This window comes from Erithacus rubecula (assembly GCF_903797595.1).
Source record: "Erithacus rubecula genome assembly, chromosome: Z".
Lineage (NCBI taxonomy): Eukaryota > Metazoa > Chordata > Aves > Passeriformes > Muscicapidae > Erithacus > Erithacus rubecula.
The window spans coordinates 12875590-12894119 of NC_136661.1; the positions used below are offsets into that span (position 1 = coordinate 12875590).

At 35.3% G+C, this 18530-nt stretch overlaps 1 protein-coding gene across 3 annotated transcripts in view; it reads left to right on the plus strand.

The window, feature by feature from the left end:
• ADAMTS6 (ADAM metallopeptidase with thrombospondin type 1 motif 6) overlaps window positions 1–18530 on the plus strand; it is a 140937-nt gene that overhangs the window by 56170 nt on the left and 66237 nt on the right. For all 3 annotated transcript variants that reach the window (XM_079330496.1, XM_079330497.1, XM_079330498.1), the window contains 3 exons: window positions 1070–1113; window positions 4550–4655; window positions 15481–15627. In XM_079330496.1, coding sequence (XP_079186622.1) covers window positions 1070–1113; window positions 4550–4655; window positions 15481–15627 — 297 coding nt within the window. The remainder of the gene's footprint in view (window positions 1–1069; window positions 1114–4549; window positions 4656–15480; window positions 15628–18530) is intronic.

Sequence of the window (18530 nt, forward strand, 5' to 3'; positions counted from 1 at the left end):
TCTTGTGATCAGACCCCTATGTGATAACAGTCCTTATGGTATTTTTAACAGAAAATGTCTGGTGGCCTGAAATTAGTAACTATTTGGGTTTAAAATTAAAGCATAAAGATGGCATATTTTCAGATATTTTCTCATTTGCCTTTCTAAAGAGTATAAATTATTCTGAAGCATAGAATGCTTAAGAAATCAAGGAAATCAGTACAAATCATTGAAAATCAATAGCATTGTGGGAGTGACCTTTTATCACTATTATATATATTATCACAATATTATAAGATTGCATATTCAAAATATGAAGGTATAATTAATGAACTGACTGCTGCATGACCACTGCTATTTTAAAAGCCATGCCACAGAAAATGTTTTAATTTCATTGATAGCTCCAGATATTTACATATTAACTACACTAAAACTTATTAGCTTCTGTATTTGAAAGACTGTATCTGACAACAACAAAAGTTTTTCTTTAAAGAATTTTTTTACCTTTTTGCAGAAATGTTTTTCATTTTAGTTTGTTAGCACATATGCACTGAAGATACACTGTAATTATGGAAAGATAATGAGAAGGGCAGATAATGGCATTTCATAAGATGTTTTTAAAAAATTGGATAACAATTAAGAGTTCACTTTCTAAAATTAGAATCAAAGTCTAAGTAATACGACTTGCACTTAATATTGCTTAGTTGACAAGTGTGAGACCATAGGAGGCTTCCAATTATGTTGAATAAGTAAAACTTAGGATTTGAAATCAGTAGCAGTCTACAGCCATGCCGTTGTAACTTCATAACAGAATGGTAGACTGCTTTATGGAGCTGGTGATTACAAAGATCCACTTTAACCATTTTTTTCTTGCTGGCAGGTGTCCCACTGGCCTGGGGCCAGCGGCTGTGAGTGTACTGCAGCTTGTGGTTTACACCAGAGTGCAGAAAATGCCGACACCAGCTGGCTGCACATAATTAAACTGATTGCGGTCTGACAACTTGGACTGCGATACAGATATGTGATAAATATACAACGTATCTTACAAACGTGATTCACTGACATACTTTATCTACTTTTTTCTTAACAGATATGATATCTGCACTTATAAAAACAAGCCTTGTGGAACACTGGGTAAGATTACAAAGAGAAATTTCAGCTCATATTTGCTGTTTCCTTTCTTTGTACTTAGCTATTGGCTTATTGGCTGATTATATCTTTTAAAGTTTGTACTTTCAAAATTTTGCAGTTTTATAAACATGAAAAACGAAAGATAATCTAGGATCTAGGTGGATTTTGGCTCTGATACATTGCTAGAAGGTTGAATTATGTGAGCTGGTGCTGTGCATTTCATTTCTGACAGCTGTAGTTCTGACAGAACCTAGCAGATGATTCAATTTTACTTCTTAAGGAAGAGAACTTGTTTTTTGTTTCCATTTCCTGGTGTCCATAATCTGGTTTTAAAAACAGAAGTCCTCAGGAAGGTTATAAAACAACCCCCATAAGCCTTACAAAAGAAATGGACTTCAAGGTTTACACGGTGTTGTACACAGTGAGTGCAACTTCATATTTTTCTTTTCACAGACTTACAAAAATAAAGCACAGTGATAGAAAACACAATAACATTGAAACTACTTAAAACAGTGCTTTGACAATGGGGAAGTGCACATGAGAACCTTAGATTAAGGATGGAGAGCTATTGTTCTCTTCATACCTAAATACATCACCAGAAGTTATTTACTACAATAAATAACTATAGATGACCTATAACTATAGGTTGTTGCCTCCAATGGTGCTTTAACAAATAAAGGGAACATTTTTCAAAGACTAATATAACACTTTTTTGGATTTTTTTTTCAGTTTGCATCCTTTCATAAGCCTCTGTCTTGCAGGTGATTAAAGACAAAATTCTAATTCAGCTAGTTCATATTATTAATACTTTTCTTGGTCAGAGTTCATGATTGTATTTGCTTTGTCTTTCCCTATATTACTGTATGCTTGATAGCCTAAACCCATGTTAATTTTTTTCTGTAAGTCTCTTGCAAGTCACCACAATGCTTCTGGCAGAGGGATGTAGTTTACATGGGGAAAGGTACCAGAATTTTGCCTGCTATAAATATAAAAAAACCCCACAGCATGCTTTAGTAAAAGGCAAATCATGCTGATAAATTTCTAAATGTAACTGATTTTATTTGACATTGGAGATGATGAAACTGAAGAGATGATGTCTAAGAAGTGGCTTTGCAAGCGTTAAATATAGAAAGATTGAAAGAGAATGTATTCATGCATGAACTATTTTATATTTTTATGTGATACTTTTAACACAGATGATTAGTGTAGTAGTTCTTTCTCTATCAGATTTTGGCATAAAGGCAAATTTTGCTTCCCTTGAGTCCACTGTAACAGAGGACAGATTTGGCAAAATTTTATTAAACAAAAAGTTTAATTAAACAAAAAATTACAAATAAGAGTCATATATGGTATCAGTTCTAACTTACTGTTATAGGGGTTTTGGCAACAAAACCATGGCAATTTTTCTGCATTATAGGCATTGAATTGGAGAAGCGACAAGGCCCTGTAGTCCTCTTTTGCAAGGCATTTGATATGTTTAAGTCACTCTGACATCCAATAACTAAAGTTAATCATATATATAAGGAGTCTGTGAAAAAAAGTCACAGAGAGGTCTCAGAAGGTCAAAGGAAACCTGAATAATTGGTATTCTAGGAAGAGACAGAAATAAAAGATTTAATGTGGCATAAGCATCTGTGTCCTATTTCAGACACCTGAAGCAGGGAAACTTTCATGGAACCTCTTAGAAAAGATAGACCTCAGATATCTTTACAGTGTGTCTGTGGCTCCAGTGAAGGACAAGTTCTTTTAAAGCTGAGTCACTGACTTAGTTCTTAACTTGATCTCTGCCACCTTCTGCAAGTATGGTATGGAGTTATATTACTCTGGTCTTCTAATTTGCTGAAGCAAGTCCTCAGTCATAAGACCTAAAGATGGAGATGACTTTATCATTCAAATATGGTGGACTTTGCAGGGGAACATGATAGTTATATATATATATATATGTATTGCCATGCTGTCTTCAGAATTTCTTCAATTAGAACAACATGGGTGAACTGTAATTACTGCATTGTTTGCAGGTTCCACACTGCAACTCTCCAGACACACATTGTCAGCTTTTGGACATGTCAGTTTGGCTGTTAGAGTAGCCAAATTTTGCTCTGCCCAAACTAGATTTTTCTGGGAGAAAATAGGGAACACATCCCCCAGATGGTCTATATGTACCTACAGGAGACCTGAGATCACCCATTGGGTGTGTTCGTATGAAACCCCTGCAATATTTTTTCCCTTCAGGAAGCTTTGAGCCACATGTGTAGTGATGTTCAGCCTACAGAATTCAACTAGTCCAGAATGGCCAAAGCAGAACACAAAGATACCTAAGGAGCTTCAACATCAGTGCTTCACTGTGCTGATCCACTCCTATGGCTTCAAATTAATTGCTAATGTGGACACAGCAGGAAGCACTTATCATGTTATGACTTCCTTACTGTAAACCTGAATAGAATAATTTGAAGTCTCTGCTCATATAAATAGTTTACTTTCTCTCTTCCCTACTCCCTGTTCCATTCCCCTCATCTCTCAACCAATGCTAAACTTTTTCAATCTTTTTTTGTTGTTATTTTTGGGGTTGTTTTGATTTGGGATTTTTTTGTTGTTGTTTTTCTGGGGTTTTTTTGTAATGTAGTTAACTGTGCAGGTAACTTACTTAAAGAAAGGTTTGCTGCTTCTTTCAGATAAGAAATTCTAGGGGAGTAATATGTTAAATAAATCTGATGTTTAAATCTTTCTCTAAATGGCACTAAATTATGACTTCAGTATGTTCTATAATAATCTGTTGCTGAAAAAGATACAGAAGAGCCATAGTCGGTAAATGCCAGTGCTGTTCTCTTTCTGAAGAAAGTTTTTAAAAGCCCTTTTAACACAATAAGTTTTTAATGCCAGAAGATGATGGGTGATATGAGGAAAAGACTTCCATGGTTAAATGTGTGCTTGTTATTAACACGTCTCCTCTCTCTTCACTGATGCATTCAGTTTTGTTTTTTTAATTTTTTTAACGTACCATGTGAGGTTTTTCATAGCTAAAAAAGTTGCTTGTATGTTTTTATGAACCCACTAAACTTAAACAGATTTCTTTAGAAAAATAATGTGGATACATTTTGCTTTCTTCAGGCACAAGAATGTTAAAATAGAAATGCTTTCTTGAATTCCCTCTCCTGGCTCAAGTTACTAGGTGGTCCCAAGTTACCAGAAGTAAAATTTATAAATCTAACCCCTAGTCTAGACATTTTCCAGCACTGACTGCAGTTCAAAAAATATTAATGTCTAGCCGGCAAAGTGAAATTCCCCCCAGTGATTTTGCAAATGACTAGAAAGTTAACCTTTTGCCAACTGCTCCTTCTGTGCATAGAAGTTATTAAAAAGAATCCAGGCATTTATAACTAGGGCTTTTAAGACTGAAACACCTTGGCATGACCCTTTGTGTCTCCTTCTGTTTATTCAGGCTTGGCCTCTGTGGCTGGAATGTGTGAGCCTGAAAGGAGCTGCAGCATTAATGAAGACATTGGCCTAGGTTCAGCTTTTACCATTGCACATGAGATTGGTCACAAGTGAGTGAGTTTAAAATAAGAATACGTTTTAATTTATCACCTTTTTAATATTAGTTAATAATCTATATAATTTTTTTCCTGTATCATCTCTATTCTGATGTTCTTGTTTCTGTATATGGTATTCACGAGTGGTGTTACATTTTATTTAGTATGCATTACCAGGGGGTTTAAAATTAGAACTGAAGACTCATTGTATACCCTTTGATTTCAGATTCCTGTTAAATCTGTCCTTCTGAGACTTTACTCACAACCTTCCTACTCTGTTTCATATTTTTAGATATTTGGCTTTGAAAGTATTTTCTCCCCCATTACTTTTTTCTGCCTTTCTTTATGAAAGAGAAGTGGTTAAAAGGTAATTTTTTTTTTCTCTTTTTTATTTTGTCTTTAATAGTGTTCAAACTGTTATCATTGAACATTGATTCTATTGTCAATATTGATATGCTTTATGTCCTCTTTCACTCAGGCATGATCTATATAAAACAGGCTTAGAGCACTCAGCATGGCTTGTTACATTTAAAGTATCAGCATATAGTTTTAAAGAGTATGTTGTTGTGACACTGATAAAATCTGAGTAGTGTTTGATCTGAAAATATTTCAGGCCTTCTGTCAAAAGACAGCACTATTAGTACATTTTGATGTCTCTAAAAAGACTGGGCACCTTCTTTTATCAAGAGGTCTCCTCTTTTAGTACATGGGTTGACCAATTCAGAGTTATGGGTGACATGCTTTCCCACTCATTAGCTGATGGAACTGTTAAAAATTCCAGTATGGACTGAAATGAAAACTAGCAATCTGCTGATCAAAAAGAAGGAGCTGGAAGTAAGCAGTTATTTTTAGCCCACCTATTATGTTAGACAGTCACTGGGAAACTATACTCTCATTTATATTATGCATGAAAAAGTCTCTACACATCTAGTGTAGATGAATTCTAGAATTCAAAAGCAATTGTATAAGATCTGAGTAATAATAATAATAATAATAATAATAATTTTAAAATACATGTAATAACTTCATTGATTTATATTCCTTCCTGCCTACCTTCCTGTCTTTCTGCCTTCCTCCCTCCCTGCCTTCTTGAAGAAAAAGCTCCTCCAACCGCTAAATTTTAATAGTTCTCAAATTCCTCGAAATAACCTTTTGTATTGTCTAGGTGACCTTGTTGTGAATTTGTCACATATATAACAAAACCTCCAATCTTCCAATACTGTTTTTTCATTTTAATCCCTATGTCATACATCTACATAGTCATGGAATCACAGAATTTCTTGGGTGGGAAGAGACCTCTGGATATGATCTCATTCAAACCCCTGTACCCAGAGCAGTGATGCAGGAATATATCCAGCTGGCTTTTGAATGTTTCATGAGAGGGAGACTCCATGACCTCCCTGGGCAGCCTGCTCCCGTCCTGTGCCACCTTCAATATAAAGAAGTTCTTCCTCATCTTGAGCAGAACTTCTTGTGTTTTACTTTTTGGCTCTTGCTCCTTGTCCTGTTCAGGGCACTGGAAAGAGTCTGGCACCATCCACTGGCACCTGCATTTGAAATATTTGTATACTCTTTATACGTGTTCTGTACACAAAATTATTTAATATAGGCAGCAATTTTATCATGCAAAGATAGCATGATGACCAGAATTTATTAGAAGACCTTGAACTGGTTAGAATCTGAAAAAAAACATATAGTGATAGTATATGTCCTATCATAGGAATAGGAATGGTCATAGGAATGTTTTTACCATCAGTGTTTTCTGCTTCTGATATCTTTTGATTTCTTATACATAAGGTCTTTTAAAACTCTGAAATCGTAGTTCTTGAGTTTTCAGTTAATTCTTGAGATGGCATTATTAACTGCAGAGTTATTAAGGAAAATTGCACTGCAACTTTGGTTTTAAGTATTAATATGTGATGTGGATGCCATCACATTATGTATTTCACACCAAAGATGCTTAAAACAAACAGTGACTTGTGCCAAGAATAAGAATTGAATGTGCATCCCCTAAATTGCCAAGTAAAGTTTGACTTTTTTTTTGGTGAAGAGAGGGACTCTTTGCAGGCCTGATTATGCTTTTATTTCAGACAAGTTAAATGGTGTCCCATTTTCTGCTCTCCAGCCAGCTGAGTTAGGTGGCTTTCTGCTCTATGCTTTTATATTTGGATAGATTGTAAAATGTCTAGCTTGTCCCATGGATGTTGTACAGCATGCTTAGTTAAACTGGTAAGGAATTCCAGATTCCGCTGGAAGAGGAATATCGGTAAAAAAAAGGTATTTTACCATTCAGTGTTACAGTTTTGTGGAGGAGTTAGCTGAGATTTGGAAAGTGAAAAATGGAGTAAAAGTGAAAAAGAATAAATAGAATAAAACTGGGTAAACAAAGGAAATATCAAAACATGAAGATGGTAGACTAGGCTTAGGACAGAAAGTTGCCCATAGAACTTGGAGTAAGAAAAGCATTAACTAATGACTGACAACCATTGAGGTCTGTATGAAAGAAGCTGGTAGATAAGATTGGTGGCTAAAATAATTTCTGAAAAGTCAGAATTGTCTTGACTTATAGATTACTTAATGAATTTAAATTTGACAGTTTGACAGTCATATTTTCATAAAAACAATGTGAGCAATAATAAGAACATATAGTCCAGCTGATTAAATTGTCTTCAAGATGAAGAACAGTGATAGTTTCATGCATGCATTTAGCTCTGAATTAGTTCATACAGCTAAAGTGTGCCTGCAATTCTAGCACTTTTAAAAGTCTCTTTTCAGCCTGTATGTAAAATGATAAATATTATAAATATCCCTCCTTTTATATGAGAAGGATGGTCTTCAGTGCTGGAGTAAAATTTATAATCTGATAGTACTTCCAGAAGATGCTTGTCTTTACCTCATTTTTTAATGACCAGCGAGCTTCATGTTTGAGCCTTGGGTTTGCATGGCCAGATTTCAGCAGCAGGCAGGTTACAGGGCTCTTTTGTGGGAAGCTGCCAGACGCTTCCTCCATGTCCCATAGAGCTGATGCCAATGGCTCCAGGACGGAGCGACAGTGGTAGGACAGCAGGGCCATCAGTCACAGCCGTAGGGCTTCTGGGATAACACATTTTAGAAAAGGGGCAGCAAATTGCTGTGCAACAACAGCCAGAAAAGGTGAGTGAGGATATGTGAGGTGGACAACTCTGCACACAGCAAGGCCAGTGAGAAGGCCCAGGGCTGAGGCTGTCCTGCGGCCCATGGGACAGACCATGGTGAGGCAGCTGTGCCCCTGCAGCCATGGAGGAACACGGGGAAGCAGAAATGCACCTGCAGCCCCTGGAGAACACCGTGTTGGAGCAGATGGATGCCTGAAGGGAGGCTGTGACCCCGCTGGAGGGCTGTGCTGGAGCAGGGTCCTGGCAGGGCCTGTGGCCCTGGGGAGAGAGGAGCCCATGCTGCCGCAGGTTTGCCAGTCCCCTGTGACCCCATGGGGGACCCACACAGGAGCAGGTTCTACCTGGAGAACAGGACCCACACTGGAGCACATCATAAGGAACTGCAGCCCATGGGAAAGGCTCATGCTGAGGAATTTAGTGGAGAACTGTCTGCAGTGGGTGGGTGGGACTGCATGCTGGAGAAGGCAGCAGTGTGAGGCAAAAGGAGCCGCAGAGATGTGTAATGATTGTAACCCCCATTCTCCATTCAGGAATAAATCTGGGCCTTGAAAGAAGAGGTGGATGGCAGAAAATTTGTTTTAAGATTCAGTTTTTATTTTTCATACTCCTACTCTTATTTGATAGCTGATTTCAGTAAGTTGAGTCTATTTTGCTCATGACTGTAATTGTTGAGTGGTCTCTTCCTGTTCCTATTTCAACTCACAAACGTTTCCTGATATTTTCTCTGTCCTGTCCAGCTGAGGAAGAGCGGGGCAGGCACTTGGCATTTAGCCAGGGTCAACTCACCACAGTCAAACCTCAGCTGCATTACAGGACCTGAGTTTTAGTGAGAGATTTTCTAGAAGTGCATGTCAAGGGGTGTCTCTTTTGTATAACTAGACTCCAGTCTGAGGTAATAGAGATACACATACTAAACTTTATGATAGCTTTTCCAAAACTAGTTGAAACACAGCTAAGATGGATTGTACTAACATCACCTCCTGTCACCTCTCCTGTTGATGCAGCCATCATTGTTTTGTCTCTGATGATGAAGTCTTCCATCTTTAACTATAGCAGTCTCTCTCAAATCCAGGTTATGAACACTGTAACAGCAAACACAGGACATTAAGCTTATTCCTACATGTCTAGGAGTAATGGAGCTCAAATGGCTTGAATTTTTAGGGACAGTTTAACTACCTTTTTTAGTTTAAAAACCCCTAACAAAAGCAAAATGAAACCCAACAAAATGAAATTAAACAAAATCAAACCAAACCAAGAAAAGAAACAAAAACTTAGTGAAACAAAACCAACACAAATTGTTGGTTTCACCAAAATGTGTCCACAAGACCATACATAACTATTTATAACACTCTCACTCCCCACCCTCCATTCCCTGCCCTTATCTTTTTTTTTTGCTAAAGGAACACTGCTTTATGCCTGCTTTTATAATATTGCAGGTTTCAAAAAGTTTTCTTTGGGACTTCAGTTTTACTGACATACATATAAAATTAAATGTCAGAAACAAATGGCAAAACCCCCCCCCCCAGTTGTGTGACATGGTTATATTTAAAACATGAAAAAAGTCTGTCTCTATATATCTGAAATACTATTTGAAATTCAGAATTTGCAATATTAAAATAATTTTTCTAACATCAAATCATTTTTATCAAGGAAACTGAACATAGTAATACTTCACAGATTTTAACGAAAGTGCAAGAAGAATAAATGGGGATGAAGTGGAAGGTTATCACAACCTTCAGGGCATCTTGAATTTCCAAAAGAAATCTGAGCTCAGAAGTTTGCTTCCTGACTGGAGCCAGTAGTTTCCACTTTGACCTGCAGTGTAAAGACCTGATGCATTTGCACTGTTGGCTTTATGGAGCACACAGGCTTTGTTTGATGTTACTGTTGTGCCTTGAAGGCTGGATAGCTATGGCAGTGTAATCCAGGAGAAGTTTGTGCTCTGCTTTTTTGTAACAGTCCTGCAGAAGTCTGTCATTTCCCCATAAGAAAGTTCAGGTTTCTGAATAAACTGCATTGTTTTTTGAGAAATTGCTGTGCTTTAAAGAGCCTCATGTGTTATTTAATACTAAATTATGCTAATTTATAATAATTGTTTTTGATGAGGTGATTGGTCATCATCAATAACTGAGAGAAGAGCAATGTTTAGGAAGTAAAAAAGAAAAACTTAGGATAGAAGAGTGCTAAAATTATGTTGAATTTCATGGCAGATATGCTTTTTATAAAGCTCCTATTATTAAATCAGTTTGTTTCCCAAGTTTTCAGGGAACTAATACGTTTCACCCAAGTTTAAAATTCTGCATCACTTCAAAATAAAGCATTAGGGATACTCCAAACTGTAGAATGATGTCCAAATGCAGAAAATCAGTAGTTAAGGTTAAAACCCACATTAAGACATGGAAATAACTGATTAACCTAAATTCCTTCCTTGAGGAACATGCAATGTTAGGTAGTTTCAGTATGTGCTATCAATGTTTGGAATCCTAAATTAAAAGAAATTGATTTTTCAAGACAGTACTTTTTTATTATTTATCCCTTCATTTGTAATGTCATTTTACAGTAAATTTTAATTTTTCATGATGTTATGTAGCTATAACCAATACTTTTATAATATTGACTTAATTATATAATGGAGGGCTAAATAGAAAGAGAAGTCTCTTTTAAGAGACAGTATGGGGAAAATATTTACAAAAGTAAAGAAAAAGAGCATACTTTTGTTACTGAGAAAACATAAAATCTGATGATGTAAGGTGTCCAAAATTTACTATAATCTTATAACAATTGACAAATATTTCCTTATTAGTAGATATGAGAATATTTAATAAAATTATCATGTATGTCTATATAAAAATTGCACTTTGTTCCATGTAGCTCATAGCTCTGATATTGTAGGGAAAAAATCTATTCTTTTTTATAGTAGTTTATGTTCAGATTCACCCACTTTTTGCTAAACAAACTAATGTTGAAACATGGTAGGTTTCTCTTTCTTCCCTTATATATTTTCTACTGACACTAAAAAAAGACTTATTTAAAGCCATGTCTATATTTGCAGATGTAGGGAAGCTACCAGTTTTAGTTTTCAGTGTAGGCCCTAAGTAGACATTCCAAGCTATGTGAAATAAATATATAGATCTAAATTACACTTTTAAAACCATTATGAGAATAAGTACAATACACTGGCAAAATTAATTAATACAATTTCAATGAAAAATTCTGTATCTAATATAGTAAACTGAGCTTCTCCAAGCAAATTATGATTCACTATTTAGGTCATCTGTCAAATACAAGAATACTTGTTCAAGCATGCCCACACTGTGGCAGAGATTTACTTTTACAATCTTTTAAAGTATTCTTCACTGATGCACTTTATGACCCTTCCCTACCCTTTACTTCGTTCTCCATAAATTTTAGCTCAGTGTATCTAACAGGCTGAGACACTTGGGAAATACTTGCAATGTACCTAGGGTCAAGAAACTTACTTGAAAATAGCCCTTTCTCCCTTTGCATGTATGTTCATCTCCTAGTACAGATAATTCACACCATAAAACCTAATGATATGTAGTTTTGGGAGCTCTAAATCAGCTTCTGATAATGGAAATGAAGTTCCAGTGCTTGACTTTACAGTATTTCTCTTGCTTGTTTTCCTGTACCTTTTTCTCCTCACTTGACTCACAATTCTGTCTCTGGCACACTTCTTCCTAATGCTGTTAAACAAGTTGTAGAGCAACATAAAAGATGCTGTTTTTTTTAAAAAATGCGTCAAATTCATATCACTCATGAATTAGTAAGAAACAAAAACCCCTAACATTCTCTATTGTATGTAGGAAAATGAAACATTAGCAATCTGTGCTTTTCTGAATACTCCAAACCCTAAGAAAGCTAGGAATTTCCTTGATATGGAGATAATTAATATTTCAGCTGGATAGCAGAGATAATTGATTGAGAAATAGCATTTCACCTGAGTACCACTTTTAAGATAACTTCAGGGCTAATAAAGTACATGGTATACAAAATAAATCTCAGTAAAGAGAATGGAGATTAATTCAGTTTGGTGTGGATCTGGTTTCTCTGAATCCGAAGTGTCTGGGTAGTAAATAAGAATGGAAGTGTTCTGGCTGTATCACAAAAATGACTGCTGTCATTTCATATGTATCAGCAGTAAGTGTTGGCAGCCACAACCATCATTGTTTGAAACTACCAAACATATCAGTAACCAAATGAAGCTGTGGGGACCTGCAACGCTGGTATTTTTGCATAATAAAGGAAGGGTAGAGGAGAAGTTTATATTCTCATCCTTCCCTCTGCTTATACTCCGGGGTCTCTGCTTATCTATTGCCCTTTTATTTGATTCAACTGACACTAGTTAAGTCCCCTGTGATTTTTGGGGTTGGATCGTAAGTTGGATGTGTGTTACAAATAATTCCCTCGGATAATTTTTTCAGATGTAAGGAAAAACAGATTGCCAAAGGAAAAAAATCTATTCAGTTACAGATGTTAGTAAGTGAAACAGGCAGTCAGCATTACTAGGATTTGCTGCCTTAGAATTTTTTAAGCATACAAACTAGAGCTAATTTGCAGGAGGATTTTAGCTGTAGTTTTAAGTTCTTAAATGTTTCTGCTTTGCGCGATTCCTTAATGTAAAGTTGGTGCTCTCTTGGGAAATGAAAAGCCATCATGCATGAAAGCACAAGAGCTGCTGAGTTAAACATCCTTCCTTGAGATGGTAGGTGGAAAGATAACTTTACAGAATAACTTCTGTGTCAGCTGAGGAGATTTCAGTCTCTGCTCACCCATCTGGCTATTCTTGTAAAGACAAAATTATACTGGTAATTTTAGGCAGGCTTTTAAAGCTGATGAAAGGAATTCAGTCTGTGTACAGTCTGCTTAGTGAGTTTGAAAAAGGTAGGCAAATTATAACAGTGGCTCCACAAAAAATATTTTACGTTCCTTACTTCTCTACCTTTCCATGCCAATCCAATTGCAAACACGCTTTTGTAAAGACCTAGTTTTGATGTAATGATGGCCAAATATGACCAACATGTTCTGATGGAAATAAAACTGGTAATTTGGTCAGAAATGTGTTTCCATCTGCAATCCTGCCCACAAGAGGGCAAATTACTGGACTGTAATGGCATGCTGCCACTACCATCTTTGGAAATGATGACAGTAGTTGTAAAACCCGTCTGCAAACATCAGAAAAAGTTACCTCCACCTCATGATCACATACCTCTTAAATTCAGAAGCAAGGACAAGTAGAGAAGCCTGCTTGGAAAGGAATAGCTGATTAGTTGATTGAATATTTATGAAGTATACCACTGGCTCATGGAAAGGCATTGATTGAGTTCCCATGTGTATCAGAAATTATGGCTTCCCTTCACAGACATGCTTTTTATCAGGCATATCACTGCCACTGTCACCAGCATTATTTTTTTCACAAGGAGAGCAGGTAGAAGGAATGTTATTAAATCATAAAGTTTTTTCTTTTATTTATGCACCCAAAAGATAAAAATTTCATTTTCCAGAGAACTGAAGTTTGTAAGTTTTTTAACAAATGGAATATACTAACTGGCAATAAGCTGAATATAAGAATCATCCAACTTGTTTCTATAAAGGAGTAATTTATGGAGATTATTAAAAAATAAGGTTTTCTGTTTTCAGAAATGGTACAGAGACATTTCAAAAAGGAATGTTTCTGTTTGAAGTACCCCAAATGCTAGGAAATAATTGCCATTGAGAACAGGTAAATAAAGCATGGTTTTCATTGTAAAATTCTGATTTACTTTGTTCCACAGCACATCTAAGTTCTTTCATCTCCTAATACAAATAGATATTAATAAGGTCATAAGAATGAATACTGGTCTGAAAGTTTCATTGCATTACATACATTACTTGGCTGGGTTGATTATAGCTGTATTTTTTTGTAAGCAAGGGTCATTCCTTTTTTGATTATATAGTACTTTAAGGTGTCAGTAAGACCATTCCAGTTTATAATACAGTATATGGCTTCTACGTTTGTGAGATATCACGGAGTCAGACAAATGCAGGCATTGCTACAGAATATGTATTCCATAGAGACACATCCCATAGGCAAGTCAGCCATGCTGTTTTGATGATGAAGTCCTTTCTGATCCTGTAGGAATCATCCATCAACATCCACTGATGTTTTTTTGTTTTTTTCCAAAGTAATGGTTGCCAACACCTTCCACTTGTCATTTGTTATGATCATCTGAAGAGATGAAATAGTAATCAGTGTATTGAAGTTCAGGGTTACATTACAAGGTTACATACCACATTTTAAAGCAGTGCACATTATATTCAGATTAATATAACACAACTGTCACTGCTTTCAGTGAAGAAAGTGGCATGAGCTACTGGTATGAAGTGGTATTGTCAGCTGATAAAACATCAGATTCTTATCTCCTACTTTTTGTATGTTCTTGCAGTCAGTCCTAAACGTTACAGAAAATCAAAACTGAGTGCCTCAACACATTTGTGTTCCTGAATGATGAGTAAGAAATCAGGAAGTCAGTCCTTTTAGTATACAGGAGACTCCAAAGACAGACCTCTCTGATTCTGGGAGTTCAGGGTCTCAGTTTTAGAATTGTTTTGATTACTTCTCTGTCGCATTATCTGGGAAGTTCCTGTATCTCTCACTATCTGCCCCTCTGGTTTCTTAAGCCTTCAAGGAGAAGGAAATTTGACCAAATATTTAAAATAATAATAAATGAGGGAATTGATTGAATGGAAATAACAAAGACTAAGAAAGTGGAGTTTTAGAAATGTGCATCCTGTTAAAAAATATTCTGTTCAGGTGCCTCATTTATGTCACATCCATAAGGTATACATTGTTAATGGTCCTAAACCAAGACAGTCAGCAATAAAAGTGTTGAAATAAGATGTCTGTGAATTTACTTCTAATTTTAATTTAATGATTACGTTGATGATCTGTAGCACAAAGGGTTTCTAAGACATAAGGATTCTTTAGGATATATTTTTATAAATAATATAATCTTCCTTGAAAGTTAATTTCTTTCCTGAGAATCCCTTTTGGCCAAGTTCCATCCAGAGGTTTCTTATTGTATTTTCTAATGATTTTTAATTGTCTTAATTTTGACATTCTTTGAGAAAGCAAAGCTCTAACAGAAGGGCTCCAAGTCCCTGTGTGAGTAGATACAGAGAGGGAGTGTGTGTCCAGGTTGGTCTTAGGAATTGCAAAACTCATGTTCTTCTTGAACTATCATTGGTTGTGCTATGCCTATATATAATGTATCATTGCAGCAACAACACCTATCCTTTGTCCTTTTTTACTAATCCAAGAGTTTGTACTATAATAAATATTCCATATCCAGGTACTGTACCAAATAAAAGCATGAGTGCTCTGTATTTGTCTTGCAAGAATACTGTTATGTTTTCTTCAAAAGCTTTAGAAAACAAATAAAATCCAAAAATGGTTTTATTCCAAAAAATTCCAAAAATCCATAGAAAGAAAGAGGGTTATGTTATTGTACTGTATTATGAGATCTGAATAAATCAAACAGAACTTAAATGACTGTTGACTTAGGAGCTCTCCTGCACTGTGTTCTTTTAGGTCAAAAATGGTTGCTGTAAAGGTGAGTTTATGTTTTAAGCGATATATGATGCTGTAGAAAAGTAATGGGCTGTTTCTCTCCTACTCTTTTGAGCAGTTTTGGTATGAATCATGATGGAATTGGGAATTCCTGTGGGACCAAAGGTCATGAAGCAGCAAAGCTAATGGCAGCTCATATTACAGCAAACACCAATCCTTTCTCCTGGTCAGCTTGCAGTCGGGATTACATCACCAGCTTTTTAGAGTAAGTAATCTCTCAAGAAAAATGAGTTTTCAAAAATTGTCATCTTTTGGGATCAATTGTAGAGATATACTGACCTGTTCTGATGGTTTACATTTTTATAATGAATAGACAGAAATAGAGTGAGTCATTTAAAACTCCTTTTTTCTGTAGAGTATTATTTCAATGTAATGGCAAAAGCTTCTTTTGCTCCATTCCCCACCTTAACAGTTCTCTATTGTTTTTAATCTGCTCAAAAGATTCTGAAGTGCTGATCATACCTCATTACTTAATTAATCTCAGAGTGGGAAATAAAGGAGGGCAGATTTTGTCTATGGATCATGTTTTGTAAGCATATGTAATTTGAGGGATTCTGATGAAGGAAAGATGGTTAAAGCCCTGTTTCTTTTACATTTTGTTCTTCAGATGTTTTTCATGCTGTTTTGTGGGGTTTTACCCACAATGTTCATTGGTACCATCAGTGAGAATATAAAGATTATAGAAGGGGATGGCACAGATCTTTATATTAATATCTTAAAATTCTGATAACCTCTACTTCTATGGTGATTTTTATCCAGAAATTGTTTGCTACCTGAAATTTCACAAGAAAAAAATTCAGTCAAAGTATGTTATTCACAAAAATGTACTGATAACAACATCTACATTGGTACAGATGATTCATGATGAAGTCTTATTATGTGTGTCTTCAAAATAGGTACATATAACCACGAATTCACTGAGAACAGATTCTTAATAGATTTGTTTAGATGCTGAAAGATGGGCTTTATTGAAGGCAAATAACAGTTAGTTGGCAGGTTCAGTATCATCAGTACAATAATTCCTTAAGAAATACAGATTGTTCAGTAATTCAGACACTTACTATATTTTAAGAGAGGGACTTAATTGTCTTATCATGAGGCTACTAAGAACAAAATTAGCATCTCCTTTTCTTTTTGGGATCTAAGTTCAGAATAAGATGCTGCCTTCTGTATCTTTTCTAAAGGCACTCATCTAGACCAAAACCTTTAGGTAGCTTTCCACATGATATAAAGAATCACTGACTCAGGCTGTCAAACTGTTTGAGCTTCTGTAGAGTCAGTGAGCAGAGAGAGACATGAAATGTTGGTGCTATTCAGAGGAAGAAGCTTCATCAGTTACTGTAACAGGTTTAAGGCATTTTGTATCACACCTCTGAACTGTGCAGTTTAATGTACAGGTATATTTAAGATGTCTAAACTAAAGCAGTAAATGAGTAAATCATCCTTACCATATATATGTGTGATACAGGTCTCTCAAAATATAATTTCATTTGCTTAGAGGATATATACATGTATATATTTAGCACTAGCATTGTTTCAAAAATATATACAGTTATTTTGTTTTATAATTACCAATTACTTATATTAATTCAATGCTGTTCCCATTAGTAGTCATTCTAGTATTTCATTGCAACCTGATTTTAACTATGAAAAAGAATATGGTTTTCATATCTCTTCTAAGATTATTTCACAGCTTTGAAATTCTGACTGTAAGCTTACCATTCAGGTATTTCCTTGCAGCATTTGGGAGCTTGTTCTTCTTGTTGCACTTCTGCTGTTCTCTGTCTTATTTACTTCTATTTGTTGCTCTTCTCTGAAAAACTCCATTTTGATCCCATAATTGTCCAGACAATAAGTTGTCTGTTGATGAAGACCATTGAACATGAAGTGAATAAGTTATTTCTAATTTATGGATTTAGGAAAGGAACATGATAAAATTCAGTGGCTTGTTTTATTCTGCAAATATAATAGAGCTGGATGTTTATTCATAATGCTCCTGCACAGTTTCAACAGCGTGACTTATGCAGTCTTTCAAATTTTTACTGTCAGTTAAAAGCATTTTTATCTTGAGCCCTTTACACTGTGGTTTTTTTATTGATTTAGCTTATTATTTACTGTTAGCATCTCTATTATTCTTTTTCATTCCCTATGTTTGATTTATGGTTAAGTTTAATTTTGAAGTCTGTGGGATGGCAGTGAAACTGCAGTTATATTAACATAAAGCCGGAAGTTCTCTGTTGAATCTGTTTCCATAGTTCTAAACTCCTCAGGTTTTTTGAGATACTTCTCTATCATTGCCAGTGTTTGCAACTTTACTCGAATTACTACCATCTATGAATTTCACAAAAAAATTATTATTGAGAATACTAAGTGATATTTGAACTAGAGCAAAACAAAAATATATGCATAGCATATTCAATAATTTTTTAAATACTACTTCAGCTGTATTTTTGTAACTTTGAATGGAGATGTTATTTTTTTTCAAAGCCACCTTGTACACACATGTTCCACATCAATTTTTCTAGATTTTCGAGTTGTATAGAATACTGTGTTAAATACTATACTAAGAGTCAAATATAACTTTTCTTTCATCTACTAATCCTGTAACCTGTTTACAAAATTTTGAGATTTCTCAAACCTGATCTCTTCATTATATTCTATGCTTCTTACTGTCTGTGGATCTAAATCCTATAAATGATTTGATTGTTTTTTTCCTTAAAATATTTGATTTATTATTTCATAAGGTAGAGTAGCTGTAAAACTGTACTTTGTGTCTTCAGTTTCTGGTTTCCTCACCAGCTTTTACATCATCTCAATGACAACAGTCACAACTAACACCTGCAAGACAACAGTCAGAATCCAAAATTGCTTTTTACACATTCACACCTTTCCTTAAGACAGAATAGCTCTAAAAGCAGGTATATTTCAGTTGCAGGTAGTAAACAGTTAGCAAGAAGCAAAATTAAAAAAAGCAAGTTTCATGTGGCAACATATCCATGACTGCTTTTAGAAGAGCAGAAGAATCTGCATCCTGACAGGAAAAATGATTTTTTTTTTTCTTAATATTTCTTTATGACTTAGCAACAGGTAAGTAAAACACTGATTTAG